This window comes from Macaca nemestrina, chromosome 7 (assembly GCF_043159975.1).
Source record: "Macaca nemestrina isolate mMacNem1 chromosome 7, mMacNem.hap1, whole genome shotgun sequence".
In the NCBI taxonomy this organism is placed as follows: domain Eukaryota; kingdom Metazoa; phylum Chordata; class Mammalia; order Primates; family Cercopithecidae; genus Macaca; species Macaca nemestrina.
In genome coordinates, this window is record NC_092131.1 from 175,114,920 (window position 1) to 175,130,251 (window position 15,332).

A 15,332-nucleotide genomic window follows, 5' to 3' on the forward strand; every position below is an offset into this window, starting at 1 on the left:
TATATGATACGCTTTGGCTCTGTGTCCTCACCCAAATCTCATCTTGAATTGTACTCCCTTAATTCTCATGTGTTGTGGGAGTGACCGGGTGGGAGATAACTTGAATCATGGGGGCAGTTTCCCACATGCTGTTCTTGTGGTAGTAAGTCTCACGAGATCTGACGGCTTTATCGGGGGTTTCCGCTTTTGCATCCTTCTCATTTTCTCTTGTCAGTGCCATGCAAGAAGTGCCTGTCACCTTCGCCATGATTCTGAAGCCTTCCCAGCCATGTGGAACTGTAAGTCCAATTAAACCTCTTTTTTTCCCCCAGTCTCAGGTATGTCTTTATCAGCAGCGTGAAAATGGACTAATACAATATACTATATAGTTTATGGCTGTTTTTCATACTACAATGGCAGAGTTGAGTACTCTAGGCCTGCAAAACCTAAAACAAATACCACCTGCCTTTTAAAGAAAATGTTTGCCAACCCTTAATTTAGGATGTTATTTATCTCTGCCCTCCAGTGACCCTGCCATCTAATCATTTGGTCTCTTAACTCTCTCTTTCCCCTCAGCAAATAAGTAAAATAAAAGGTGTACCTTGCCCCAAGTATTATTAAAGAAAAGAGGAGAAGAGGGAGAGAGGGAAAGAGGGAAAAAGAAAGTAAGGAAAAGGAGAGGATGCAAAAGAAAAAGAAGGAAAGAAAGGAATTTCCCTGATGAGGTCCCTTTAGCAACACCTTATCAGCTGCTCATAATCAAAATTCCTGGAAGAGGAACTATAGCTTTACTTGCCATAATTTCTTCACATTACCTTGACTTTTCTTTTTACTCAAAAAAGTATGTTATAATGTGTTGATTTTTAAAATAAAAAAAACTTTTCTTAGTCAGCAATGAAGGTCAAGCGAGACCTTCTAGTAAAAGTCTTGTAAAGTTAGACACATGAAAATACTTATCCATTTCAAACAGACAATACTTTCCAATTTTTATTTCTATGACTGAATTAGTGGGACAGTGCTACAAACAGAAGTCCTATGGAATAAGTCATATTTGGAAGGTCAGTTTACCTTAGACAACTTGACAGCAATCAGTTTAAAAATGGTTTCACCTAGAGGGCTGTGTACTGATGTTAGCAATTAACTTTGAAAGGCATAAAAATTAAGATGGACTGATGATACAAGGATGGTTATAAGACAAAGCAATGTAAATATTAATGGCAGAATCTAGGTGACAGGCATATGCGTGTCAGCTATAAAATCTGTGTTCAACATTTTTTAGTTCCCACATATCAGTGAGAACATGTGATATTTGTCTTTCTGTGTCTGGCTTAGTTCACTAAAAAAATGAATTTACAGGACAATTGGAATATAAGCAATGAATACAAGCACTAAGAAGATGAGGCCATAGACACAGCTGCCAGAAAGTGAAGATGTGACAGTGAACACTGAACAAATAAGATTAGAATTACAATTAGAATCAGAAATGACAAAAGAGAAATATGAACTGTGAGATGCAATATAAAAACTGATGGTGAGTAAAGCAAAGAATAAAAAATAAAAAGGGAAAGATTAAAAGGAAAACGTGACTATAAGTAGAGTGACCTTTATATTTACAGGAGGTACAGCAGAATGAACATGTGAGAAGTCTAAAAAACAGATATAAAATAGAAACAACTCAAGGCTTATATAATTAGTCTATAAAGCTAAGAAACACTGCTTAGTAATTTCTCGTAAGTGGAGCCTCTTTATTCTTTCTGGGATGTTGCAAAACTCCATTCCATCTCAAAGTTATTTTTAATGTAAAAATTTGTAAGAGTGAGCAATGGTATCCTAAATAGTTCTAGGCCTTGTAGAAATAGATTGTAAGAGACATCTGTGACATAGCTATATTCAGTACGATGTAGGGTCTGTTACAATGGGATGAAATGAATTTAGATTATTTCAAGACTAAACCTACAATTGTGAACTCTTTAGTACCATGAACCAAACAAAAACCTATTAAATATAGAACAAGACGATTTTCATGAAAAAATAAACACAAACAAATCAGTATTTTCAAGTGTTTGAAATATAGGTTAACCTTTAAGAACTGTTTTATTCATTTTTATAGTCTCAATGTCCAGAATGCTTGATATATGATAAAAAAAAAAGTAAAATTATACAACTAAATATTTATATAATTCATCTGTAAAATGAAAATCTGTTTTAACGTGTCATATTTCACAGTTAGGAGAATAAAAACCTCAAATCAACAAATTAAGTTTACATCTTATAGAATTAGGAAATGAAGAACAAATTAGACTCAAACTTACCAAAAAAAAAAAAAAAAAAAAAAAAAAGGAAATAACAAATTACAGTTAAACAAAATAGAGAAAAATAGAAAATTTTTGCAATAGAAAAAAAAAATCAACAAAATTAGGAGTAGCTGTTTCATTGAAAAGATCAACAAAATTGGCAAATTCTTAGACTAAGAAATGAAGAGAATAGACACAAACAGCAAAAATTGGAAATTAGAAAGGAGATACAACAACTGCTGCCACAGAAATAAATAGGACCATAAAAGACTAATATGAACAACTATGCCCCAACAAATTTGATATCCTCTGAGAATGGATAGACATATCAAACCCACCAAGACTGAGTCACAAATACATACAACTTCTGAATGTACCTGTAACTATCAGAGATTGAATCAGTAACTGTCCAACAATACCAGGGCTTCACTGAAAACTCTACCAAACATTACTCTTTGAAAAAACTAAAGAGGACAGAACACTTTCAAAATCATTATGATTTTGATAATCACAGTAATGCTAAGTAAGCATTACTTAGATATCAAAATCAGACAAATTTACTACAAGAAAAAAGAATCCCTAATAAATACTGATGCAAAAAAAATCAACAAAATACCAAGAAACAGAATTCAACAATGCATTAAAAAGAACATCCTTTCGTGATTTAAAAAAAGGCCAGATATGGTGGCTCGTGCCTGTAATCCCAGCACTTTAGGAAGGCAAGGTGGGTGGATCACCTGAGGTCAGGAGTGTGAGACCAGCCTGGCCACACAGTGAAACCCCATCCCTACTAAAAATACAAAAGCTAGCTACGCACGGTGGTGGGCACCTGTAATCTCAGCTACTCGGGAGACTGAGGCAGGAGAATCACTTGAACCCGGGAGGCAGAGCTGGCAGTGAGCTGAGATTGCATCATTGCACTCCAGCCTGGGTGACAAGAGCAAGATTCTGTCTCAAAAATAAAAACAAAAACACTCAATTTGCTAGAAAGATATGGAAATTACTTCAAAATAATGAAGGCCATATATAGAAAGACCACAGCTAATGTTATTCAATGATGAAACACCGAAAGTTTTCCCTCTAAGATCACAAACGGAACAAGAATGCACACATTCACCACTTCTGCTCAACATACTATCAGAAGTCCTGCCAGAGTCAGCAATTGGGCAAGAAAAAGAAATAAAAGGTATTAAATGAGAAAAGTAAGAAGTAAAATTACTTCTGTTAGCAAATGACATGATCTTATACGTTGAAAACTCTAGCCCACCAAAAAGAAAAAAAACTGTTAGAATAAAGGATACAGGATATAAAAATAAAGTTACAGGATATAATAATAAAGTTACAGGATATAAAAACCAACATTAAGAGTTGCATTTCTAAATACTAAAAATGAAGAATCCAAAAAGGAAATTAATTTTTAAAATCCATTTAAAATGAAATCAAAGAGTAAAATACTTAGGGAATATTTTCAACAAGGAAATGAAAGACACATACATTGAAAATTATACAACATAGGCCAGGCGCAGTGGCTCACGCCTGTAATCCCAGCAGTTTGGGAGGCCAAGGTGGGGGGATCACGAGGTCAAGAGATTGAGACCATCCTGGCCAACATGGTGAAATCCTGTCTCTACTAAAAATACAAAATAAATTAGCCGGGCTTGGTGGCACACGCCTATAATCCCAGCAACTCGGGAGGCTGAGGCAGGAGTATCACTTGAATCCGGGAGGCAGAGGTTGCAGTGAGCCGAGATCGCGCCACTCCACTCCAGCCTGGTGACAGAGTGAGACTCTGTCCCTTCTCCCCCGCCCAAAAAAAAAAAAAAAATTATACAACAATGCTGAAAGAAATTGAAGATAATATAAATAAATGGAAAGACATCCAAGTTTATGAATTGGAAGATTTAGTATTGTTAAGATGGCAATACTACTGAAAGCAATCTGCAGATTCAAAGCAATCCCTATCAAAATCCCAATGGCATTTTCTACAGAAATAGAAAAAAAAAAAAATCTTAAAATTATTACGGAATCTTGAAGGACCCTGAATAGCCGTAACAATCTGGACAAAAAACAAAGCTAGAGGTCTCCCATTCCCTGATTTCTAAAGATATTGCAAAGCTACAGTAATCAAAACACTATGGTGCTGGCATAAAGACAGATATATAGACCAACTGAGCAGAAGAGAGAACACAGAAATAGGGAAAAGAGGTTCTTCAACAAACTGTGTTGGGAAATCTGGAATCTAACATGCAAAAGAATGAAGTTGGAGCCTTATCTTACACCATATACAAAAATAAGCTCAAGATGGATTACAGACCTAAACTTAAAACATCAAACTATAAAACTACTACAAGAAAACATAGAGAAAAAGCTTCATGACATTGGACTTGGCAATGATTTCTTGAATAGATCACCAAAAGCACAAGCAACCAAAGCAAAAATAGACAAACCGGGGATACATAAACTCAAAAATTTCTGCAAAGCAAACAGTAAACAGAGTAAAATGGCAACCTACAAAACAGGATAAAATATTTCCATACCATGTATCTGTTATTTGGTTAATATTCAGAATATACAAGTAACTCCTACAATTCAACAACAAAAAATCTAGTTAAAAAGTGGACAAAACACTTGAATAGTCATTTTTCCAAAGAATGTATACAAATGGCCAATAAGCCCATGAAAAGATGCTCAACATCACTGATCAGTAGGGAAATGTGAATCTAAACTGTAATGACATACCATCTGAAACCATTAGGATGACCACCATCAAAAAAACAGAAAATAAGTGTTGGTGAAGATATGGAGAAACTGGAACCCTTACGCACCATTGGTGAAAACGTAAAATGGTGCCAGGCACTATGAAAACAACATGAAGGTCCCTCAAAAAATTTAAAATAGAACTACCTCCAGTTCCACATATAAAGAGCTTGGAAGTCACCACTCCATTCTAACAGGTAAAAAATGACAAACTGAAAAACAATCAAATCTGAGATAGGATAAGTGAGGTCACAGGGCAAATAACTGCCTGTAAGTGAGAGCGAAGGACAGGTGAACACATAGCATCACCATTTATCTGAGATGAAAAACACAAGCAGAAACCTCCACAGGGTAGGAAATCCTGAAGTGTAATGGACAAATTGATGAAGGCTCAGTGTGGACAACTCCGAAAGCTAAAAACTCCACAGTTACCCAATTATAGGGGGACCCCTACAATTTTCTAAGTTTTACATCCAGGCAATTGACCAGCTTCTCACAGTAAATATAGGAGAAAAATTCTCAACCCTCAGCAGGGGAGACAAAGAGAAACGACTTTCAAGTACACCACAGTATTCTGGTCTTAACAAGGTTTGTCCTCAGGAGAAACTAACCAGAGCCTGACCTGCTGATGTTGTAGCAAAGCCAAAATGATGTGGGGGAAGAGAAATAACCCAACTCCACGCCATTATAGCTATCTTGTTCTATCTAAGGGAATGGGGGGGTGGTGTGGGACTGAGAAACACTTGTGAAGTTCACAGTCCAGAGGCATAAGCTCACTAAAAGACTGACCTAATCATAAGACTACAGAACTCTTCTCCTCTTCCTACACCTTACAACCACATTACTAAAGGTTCATTTACAACAGTTCCTTTTACCTAGTACATCGTGTCCAAGCTATCAATAAAAAAATTACAGGGCATAATAAAAGGTAAAAAACAAGCATCAGGACCAAATTCAGCAGGGATTTGGAATTATCAAACTGGGAATCTAAAACAACCATGATTAATATGCTAAGGGCCCTAACGAATTGACTAAACAACATGTTAAAAAAAAAAAAAAAGGAGAGATGAAAATCCTAAGAATGAACCAAAAGGAAATGCTAGAGATAATACAAAAACAAAAACAAAAAACAGAACACTGTAAGAGAAATGAAGAATGCCTTTGATGGGCTTATTAGTAGGCTGGGCATGGATGAAGAATCTCTGAGCTTGAAAATACATGCCAAAAAACTACATCTGGGCATAAAACGTTGTTAACTACAGAAATTCGAGGATAAGAAAAAAATCTGAAGTAAGCCAGAGGGAAAAAAATCACTTTACCCGTAGAGGAAAAGAAGAAAAAAAAGAAAAAATACATGTGACTTCCTACAAGAAAAAGAGTGGGGTGAAATATTTACAGTGTTGAGAGAAAAAATTCATAAACCTAGCACTCTACCTTGTGAGATTATTACTCAAAAGTTAAACTGAAATCTACATATACAGAGCATCAAAAGAAGGAAACACTGAAAGTAAAATAAAACCTTTTATTTTTCTTATACTTAATTATCTAACAAATAAGAATTTGTTCAAAATAATGTCAACAATTGTGCTTACGCATACAGACGCTCCTAAACTTACTTATTGGGTTGTGTCCCGCTAATGCCATTATAAAGTGAAAATATCACGAAAACACAACTTATCCAAATTTGTGGGATACAGATACAGTGAAAGCAGTACTTAGAAAGAAACATACAACACTGATGCATTTATTAGAAAAGAATGATCTAGGCCAGGCGTGGTGGCTCACGCCTGTAATCCCATCACTCTGGGGGGCTGAGGTGGGTGGATCACGAGGTCTGGAGTTCAAGACCATCCTGGCTAACACACTGAAACCCCGTCTCTACTAAAAATACAAAAAAAAAATCAGCCGGGCGCGGTGGCGGGTGCCTGTAGTCCCATCTACTCGGGAGGCTGAGGCAGGAGAATGGTGTGAACTCGGGAGGCAGAGCTTGCAGTGAGCCGAGATTGTGCCACTGCACTTAAGCCTGGGCAACAAAGCGAGACTCCGTCTCAAAAAAAAAAAAAAAAAAAAGAAACAAAAAAACAAAAAAGAAAGAAAAGAATGATCTAAAAATCAATTATCTGAGCTACCACCTTATGAAACTAGAAGAAGCAAATTAAATCCAAACAGAAGTAATAACAATTAGAGCAGAAATCAATGAAATTGAAAACAAGAGAAAAATCAAAGAAATCAAAAACTGGTTCTCTGAAAAGATCAACAAAATCAATAAGCCTCTAGTCAGGCCAACTAAGAAAAAGAGACAAAGGACAAAATAACTAATATCAGAATGAAAAGAGTACACATCATTACAGATCTCATGGGCATTAAAAGGATAATCAAGAGATATTATGAACAACTTTATGGCCACAAATTTGGTAACCTAGACGAAATGAATCAATTTCTTAAAAGACACAATCTATTAGAACTCTAAGAAGAAACAATCTTGATTAAAAAGCATATATTATAGAAATTAAATATGTAATTAATAATGTTCTAAAAGAGAAGGCATCAGACCCAGATGGATTCTCTGATGAATTCTACTAAACATTTAAGGAAGAAACCACACCAATTCTTTACAATCTCTTTCAGAAGACAGAAGCAAAGGGGATGCTCCTATCTCATTGTATGAAGTCGGTCAGCATTACTCTAATACCCAAACGAGACAGACATTATCAGAAAACTACAGACCAATATTTGTCATGAACAAAGATGCAAAAATCGTAAACAAAGTATTAGCAAACTAAAAACAACAAATTTCTCCACCAGCACAAAGTAGGATTTATCCCAGGTATGCAAGACTGGTTCAATATTGGAAAATCAATTAATGCAATTCACCATATCAACAGATTAAAGAAAAAAAAAATCACATGACCATACCAATAGATGGAGAGAAATATATGACAAAATTTAACACCCACTCATGATAGAAACTAGTAAACTAGGAATAGAGGGAACACCTTCAACTTGATAAAGAACGTTTACAAAAAACATACAGCTAACATCATCTTTAATGATGAGAAACTAGAAACTTTCTCACTAAGATCAGGAACAAGACAGGAATATCCCCACCTCACCACTTCATACTGGAAGTCCTAGCTAATACAGTAAGACAAGAAAAGGAAATAAAGGGTATACTAACTGGGAACAACAACAACAAAAATGCCTTTGTTTGTAGATGAAATGACTGTATGTGTAGAACAGATACAGGAATTTGAAAAAAAGAAAAACAACAAAAACCTCCTGGAACTAATAAGTGATTACAGCAAAGCTGCAGGATGCAAGGCTCATATAAAAAAGTTAATAGCTTTCCGGTAAACCAGCAACAAATAAGTTGAATTTGAAATTAAAAACACAATACCATTTTACATTAGTGTGTCCCAAAATGAAATACTTAAGTATAGATCTAACAATACAAGGAAAAATTTTTTAGAACTCTGATGAAAGAAATCAAAGAACTAAATAAGGAAGAGCTATTCCATGACCCAGAAGAGCCAACTCAATATTGACAGAAAAAGTCAGATGGACACTACTGACTTCAAGATTTACTGTAAAGCTCCAGTTGTCAAGATGGTGTGATACTGACAAAAGAACTGACAAAACAGATCAAGAAATAGAATAGAGAGCCCAGAAATGGACCCACATAGTCAAAGGAGCAATGGCAGTATTTGACAAAGAGGCAAAGGCAATACAACGAAGAAAAAAAATAGTCTTTTTCAATAAACAGTGGTAATAACTGAACATCCACAAGCAAAAAAAAAAAAAAAGAGTCTAGACACAGGTCTTACACCCTTCACAATAATAAACTCAAAAATAAGCCAGAGAATTAAAGGTAAAACTCAAAACTATAAAACTCCTAGAGGATAACATAGGAGAAAATCTAGATCTTGGGTTTGGTGATGACTTTTTAGATACGGCAACAAAGGTACCAACCATGAAAAAAAGAACTGATAAGCTAGACTTCATCAAAATTGTCTACTTGTTTCTTAAAAATTGTTGTGTCTTTTGCAAAACACAATGTCAAGAGTATGAAAAGACAAGCCACAGACAGGGAGGAAATATCTGCAAAAGACACATCTGATAAAGAACTATTAACTAAAATGTGTAAGGAAGTTGGGCGTGGTGGCTTACATCACAGCACTTTGGGAGGCCAAGGTGGGTGGATCACCTGAGGTCAGGAGGTCGAGAATAGCCTGGCTAACATAGTGAAAACCCATCTCTACTAAAAATACAAAAATTAGCCAGGTGTGGTGGTACACGCCTATAATCCCAGCTATTTGGGAGGCTGAGGCAGGAGAATCACTTGAACCCAGGTGGCAGAGGTTGCAGTGAGCCGAGACTGCGCCACTACACTGCAGCCTGGGTGACAGAGCAAGGGTCCGTCTCAATAGATAGACAGACAGACAGAGAGACAGATATAGTGTAAGGACCTATTAAAATTCCACAAGAAAACAAACAACCCAATTAGAAAATGGGACAGCCACCTTAACAGACACCTCACCAAAGATACGCAGATGTCAATTCAGCATATGAAAAGATGCCTCACACATCATACGACGCCAGAGAAACATAAATCAAAATTATAAGATACACACCTATCAGAATGGCCAAAATTCAGAACAGTGATAACACCAAATACTGGTGAAGATGTAGAGCAACAGAAACACTCGCTCATTGCTGGTGAAAAATGTAAAAGGATAGAGTCACATTAGAAGACAGTTTGGACATTTCCTACAAAACTAAACATTTTTGCCATAAGATCCAGCAAATGCACTCCCTGGTATTTACACAAAGTCACTGAAAACCTAAGTCCATACAAAAACCTGCACACCAATATTTATAGCAGTTTTACTCATAATTAGCAAAACGTGGAAGCAACCACAACAATGTCCTTCATTAGGTAAATATTCATTCACAAACTGTGATATGTCCAGAAAATGGAAAAAGAGAGGTACTAACAACCTATGAAGACATGGAAGAAACTTTAATCCATATTAGTAAGTAAAAATAGTCATGATGAAAAGGCTATATACTGCATGATTACAAGTATATAATATGCTGGAAAAGGTAAAGCTACAGACACAGTAAAAGGATTGGTGACTGCCAAGGAGTGGGAGGGAACGAAAGATAAACAGGCAAAACACAGAGGATTTTGGGGCAGTGAAAACATTCTGTATGATACTATAATGGTGGATACATGTCATTATACTTTGTTCAATGCCACAGAATGTACAGCACTAAGAACGATCCCTAATATAAACTACGGACTTTGGGTAATTATGATATATCAATATAGGTTCATTGGAAAGACATGTACCACTCTGATGGGAGATGGACATTGACTATGAGAGAATCTATACATGTGTGGAAGGAGGTACAGGGAAAATCTCTGTACCTTCCTCTCAATTCTGTGAACCTAGAACTCCTGTAAAAAAAAAAAAAAAAAAAATTTTTTTTTTAAAATAGAATACATATGATCCAGTAATCCAACACCTGGGTATACTCCCAAATGTGTTAAAAACAGGTTCTCAAAAAAATATTTGTACACCCATGTTTATTTCAACATTACAATATTCAAAAGTGGAAGAAACCTAAACATCCATCAACAAATGGTTAAAGAAAATGTGATATACATATATAACAAAATGTTATTCAGCCTAAAAAAAAAAAAAAAGAAAGAAATCCTGTAATATGCTACAACACAAATGAACCTTGAGGACATTATGCTATGTGAAATAGTACACTCAACAAAAGACAAATACTTAATGATTCCACTTATATGAAGTAACTAAAATAGTCAAATTTTAGAGGCAAAAAGTAGAATGGTATTTGCCAAGGAATAGGAAGAAGGGGGAAAAGAAGAGTTGTTCAATGAATGTAGTTTCTGTTTTACACGATGAAAAAGTTCTAGAGATCTGCTGCACAACAATGTGCACACAGTTAACCACAATTGTACTATACACTTCAAATCATTAATATCATCCAGTTTGTTGTTTTTGACAATTTTTAAAAATCTACCCCATTTTTTTCTTTACCTCTTATATAAACTGATAAAAACCTGTTTTATCCTAATCAATTATTTCATGACTACTGCTCCCCAGAGAAAAAATGACATGTGAAATAATACTACTTATCCATCTCCTGGGTCTGAGCAGTACATGTCAGGAACAAGAGGGAACTGTAGCTGGAAGACAGTAGAGGAGCCGTAGGACAAGTCTCAAAGAGAAGGAAGAAAAGGCGCAAAGAAAGAAAACAAGTTTAAGATAGTAGGAAAGCATTCAAAGACTGCAACCTGAGATAAGGGGTTTTCACTAAAGGTTTTGGGGTAAAACAGTTTGAGTTGGCATGCCTGTAGACATGGGAAGCAGCAGTGATGCAGAGGTGAACATTACTGTAGATAAAACAGATGGGAATTTGAGTTGCTAGGGAGTGAGGGGTTCATCAGATAAATAAAGATGGCAGCAGATTTGGGCAAGAGTGAAGAAGAGTAAGTTCAGGTATCAGTCTTCAAAAACCGAGAAGAAACTGAGAGCTCACTAAAGGCAGATAGAGGATGACACAACCAGAAGGCATAAGCTTCAAAGGAGCAGGGATTTTTATGCTGAGACAGTAACAGGAATAGTTCAAAGCAGCAGTGGAGAACACGAATAACATTCTGTGTGGGAGAAGAACACGTCCAGAGCTTACTGTACCTATAACCTAGCTTCTGTAACTGGAAATGAAGAATCTGCTCTAGACAGGTCATCACTTTTCACTACTTATTTTACTTGGCCTTCCTAAGAAATATAGACCTTTTGGAAATTATTGACTTTTGGGTCTAGGACACTATTTCTTGGTTTCCTCCCTTCTCTCTGGCTGTTTTTCAGAGACTTCGCTTCCAAATCTAGAGACATTTGTATTCTCCAGGGATCAGCTATTAGATACTTTCTCTTTTAAATTTCCCTTTGGACAGTTTCATCTTCTTTCAAGGATTGAGCAATAACTAAATGACTTCCAAATGTCTACTTCAGTATAAATTCTGCTTGTCAGGCTACATAAAATGGGCTCTTCCAGGAATTATAATGTTTAAAGAAAGAGAAAGCCACGTGATTTCAGTATGACAGAGATGACTACAGAGGAATAGCAATAAAAAGAGAGGCAACTTAGCAGAGGTGAATCACAAAAGATGACTAGGAGCTGATGACACTAAGGGTGGGAAGAATGTTTCAGATAGAGGAAAATGAGTAAAAGCACAGGGACATGAGAACATGGTATTATAAGACAATTCCAAGCACTTCAAGAGCCTAAAGTTCAAGAAAAGTTTCAAAAATATGAAAATGGAGAGGCAGGGAGAAGCTAGATCATGGAAGACCTCACTAGCCATGATAAGTAATTCTTTTTTTTAGCCAAAAGAGGAGTAATCTAATAAAAGCTAAAGACCTTCTCCTCATAAAAACACATGCACACTTCAGGAGTGCACATGCAGTCTTCCGGAAGATTCGTAACCCACTATATTCATAAACCATTAGAGAAGAACTAAAACACAAGGAGTCACTGAAGGGTTTTAAGCAGCTAAGTGGCTGATAAAATTTGCCTTTCCAATAACTGAAACCAAAGTAGGCAAAACTGGAGGCAAGCAATCCAGTTAGGTAATGACTACTGTAATAGTCCAGACAAAGAATGTAGTAGTAGCAAGAAAAAAAAGATGAAATTGACCCAGGAAGTATTTAAAATAAGTAATTTGTAAGAGGTAAATAAGCTGGAAAAGCTAGAGATAATGGGTAAGGTTTCTGGTATGGGCAACAAGATATGCTACAAGCTGAGATGTTAATAAAAACAAAAGTTCATCAGCATGTAGTAATTTATTTATATTATGTCACTGAATATTCAATTATGTTAAGAGGCAGACAGTAGTTAAAAACAAAGAACTGGTGAATCAAAAAGTTCTGCTAATTTGGGGAAATAGCATCCCTTTTATTTTCATTAATCTCTTTTGGCTTTGATCCTCATTTGTAGCTGACAAGAAGTTCTATGTATTAAACTATTCTCATTAATGTGTCCAAAAATCTCTTGGGAATAATTAAGACATAAATTAATTCAAAATTCACATGATTACAAAAATCTCTCCTTAGATAATCTCATAATATAGCCATGTTTTGCTCATTCTACTTTGAGAAGATTCAGCCAGAAGCAGTTCATCCATTCAAGTATGTTCCCTTACATTTGAAACAGAAGATACAGGTTTATATGATGCTTTATGTGGCAGAAAAGCAGGGCAGACTGTGACTCGTGTCACTCCCACACCCGATGCCTTTCATGGGCTCCTGTGTCTGTCAGAAGAAAGCAAAGGGCCTTAATACGGTCCTGGCTTTCTACATCCAAATGCATTTTCCACACCTCCCATCAGCTAACTCTACATTACGGCAATACAGGACTTCTTACTACTCAGTGGACTTGCTCTGCTGTCTTCTCTGATTACAGGTGTTATTCTTCCTGCCCAGAACACATTATTCTTAGTTATTTCCAATCATCCTCAAGGTTTCAGCTTATATATCACTTTTAAGATGATTAGGTATTCTTCCTCTGTAGTCTCATAGCAACCAGTACCTATTCTCACTATTATATGTTGTTATAACTGACTATCAATTAAATGGGAGGCTGAGGCATATGACCCAATAACTTATTTACTGTTGTATCCTCTGAACCTAGCAAATTACAGATCCTCAATAGAGATTTTTCAATTTCTCTTCTGATACTGTCTAGATAACACTGTCAATTAAACCTACCTTCCTCTAATTATTCGACCTTGAAGGGAAATACATGTCAGAATACCTCCTGGTTTCTTCAGCATATCAGAAGCATACAAAAGGACCTTCTCAATCCAGAGACCAAGAATATGATATCAGAACCTATAGAAGAACATTCTGAAAATACAAGAACAACTTATTTGATTGAAGAGATTTACTTCGGAAAATATTTCAAGAAGTTACTTGTCCCAAAATTCTCATAGATGTGTAAGTACACCGAAGTTAGAAGTCATATAGGCAATAAAAACATCCAAGCTCTATTTCCATCATCTACTCTGATTAAAAGGCTCAACTCTCCTATCAAATTTGAGATAATCATGTGGATTATGCAGCACAGTGACTTGCTACATGTTCAATGCTCAAAAAGATGATAGGTGTTATTAGCCACATCCTACGGGCTGCGTACATACTTATTAGTTTATATATATACATAAACTGATCCTAAAAAATTCTTCCTACATTTCTGCAAGAGAATTAAAAAGGCAGAAACAAACATTTTGCATAAATTTACTAGCTTCATTCTTTCATGTAGGAAATAGTTACTGACTACCTTCTGTATGCCAGGCACTGTCATTAGGCTTCCATTCTAGTGGTGAAGCAAAACAACAAAGAAATCAATATGCAAGACGTCAAATGACATTAAATCCCACAAAGAAAAATGCAGCAAGGTAAGGGGAATGCAGAAGATTGAACCTGATCATTCTTTGATGCAGCTGGTCAGGAAAAGCATCATTTGAGCAGAGAGCTCTTTCTGAATCAAGTGAGCAAGGAAGCCACATGGATTATCACAGAGAACGGTCGCAGGGTCACTGACAATAGTTATGAGACTTAAGATGACAAGGATACAGTCACTGTAGACAGAGATGAGCAAGTGAGGTAGAGAGATCACAGAAGTGAAAGGAAGCCAGTTCATACAGGGCCATGTAAATCTCCAGATTTCACTTTTAAGATGGGAAGCCTCTGAAAAGTTCTGAGCATAATAAATAACACGGTTTAACTCAGATTTTAAAAATATCATTCTGGCTGCTACTAGAGAATACACTGTAAAGTGTAAGACTCCTGGGAAACAATTTCTTTCTTTTGCCAAAAGATGATGCCTTTAAACAGGGTAAACAGAAGTATAATGGTTAAAAAAAAACATGAGGCATGGGTATTTTGAAGGTGTAGCCAACAAGATTTACCAATAATTTGAGTATGTGACATAGAGAAATTAAAAGATGCTTCCAAGGCTTTTGGTTGCACAGGAGGGAAAAAAAGTTGTTACTGACTGAGACGGCAAAAGATTATGAGAGACGTAGGTTTGGGAGGATGAAAATCAGGAGCTCCACTTAGGACATGTTAAGTTTGAGAATGAGACTTAACTGTTGGATAAATGAGTCTACAGTTCAGAGGGCAAGAGTTGGTGATGGAAATAGGAGAGTTGTCAAAGCGTAGATTAAAAGCTCTAACCTAGAGAGAAAGAATAAAAACGTCCCCAGGA

At 36.1% G+C, this 15,332-nt stretch overlaps 2 protein-coding genes across 18 annotated transcripts in view; one reads left to right on the forward strand and one right to left on the reverse strand.

The window, feature by feature from the left end:
* The window catches only part of LOC139364070 (uncharacterized), a 145,163-nt gene that overhangs the window by 105,124 nt on the left and 24,707 nt on the right, over nucleotides 1-15,332 (forward strand). For 4 of the 8 annotated variants that reach the window (XR_011625309.1, XM_071099406.1, XM_071099410.1 and 1 more), the window contains 2 exons: nucleotides 215-278; nucleotides 13,858-14,059. Coding sequence is in view for 6 of the 8 variants with exons in the window: in XM_071099406.1 (XP_070955507.1) it covers nucleotides 215-278; nucleotides 13,858-14,055 (262 nt within the window). In the remaining 2 variants the exon portion in view is untranslated. Of the gene's footprint in view, nucleotides 1-214; nucleotides 279-1,335; nucleotides 7,128-13,808; nucleotides 14,060-15,332 lie in introns of those variants that run through there. The other 4 variants (XR_011625310.1, XM_071099407.1, XM_071099409.1 and 1 more) reach the window with 3 other exon arrangements.
* The window catches only part of LOC105499079 (ubiquitin protein ligase E3A), a 99,549-nt gene that overhangs the window by 41,814 nt on the left and 42,403 nt on the right, over nucleotides 1-15,332 (reverse strand). The window lies entirely within an intron of this gene.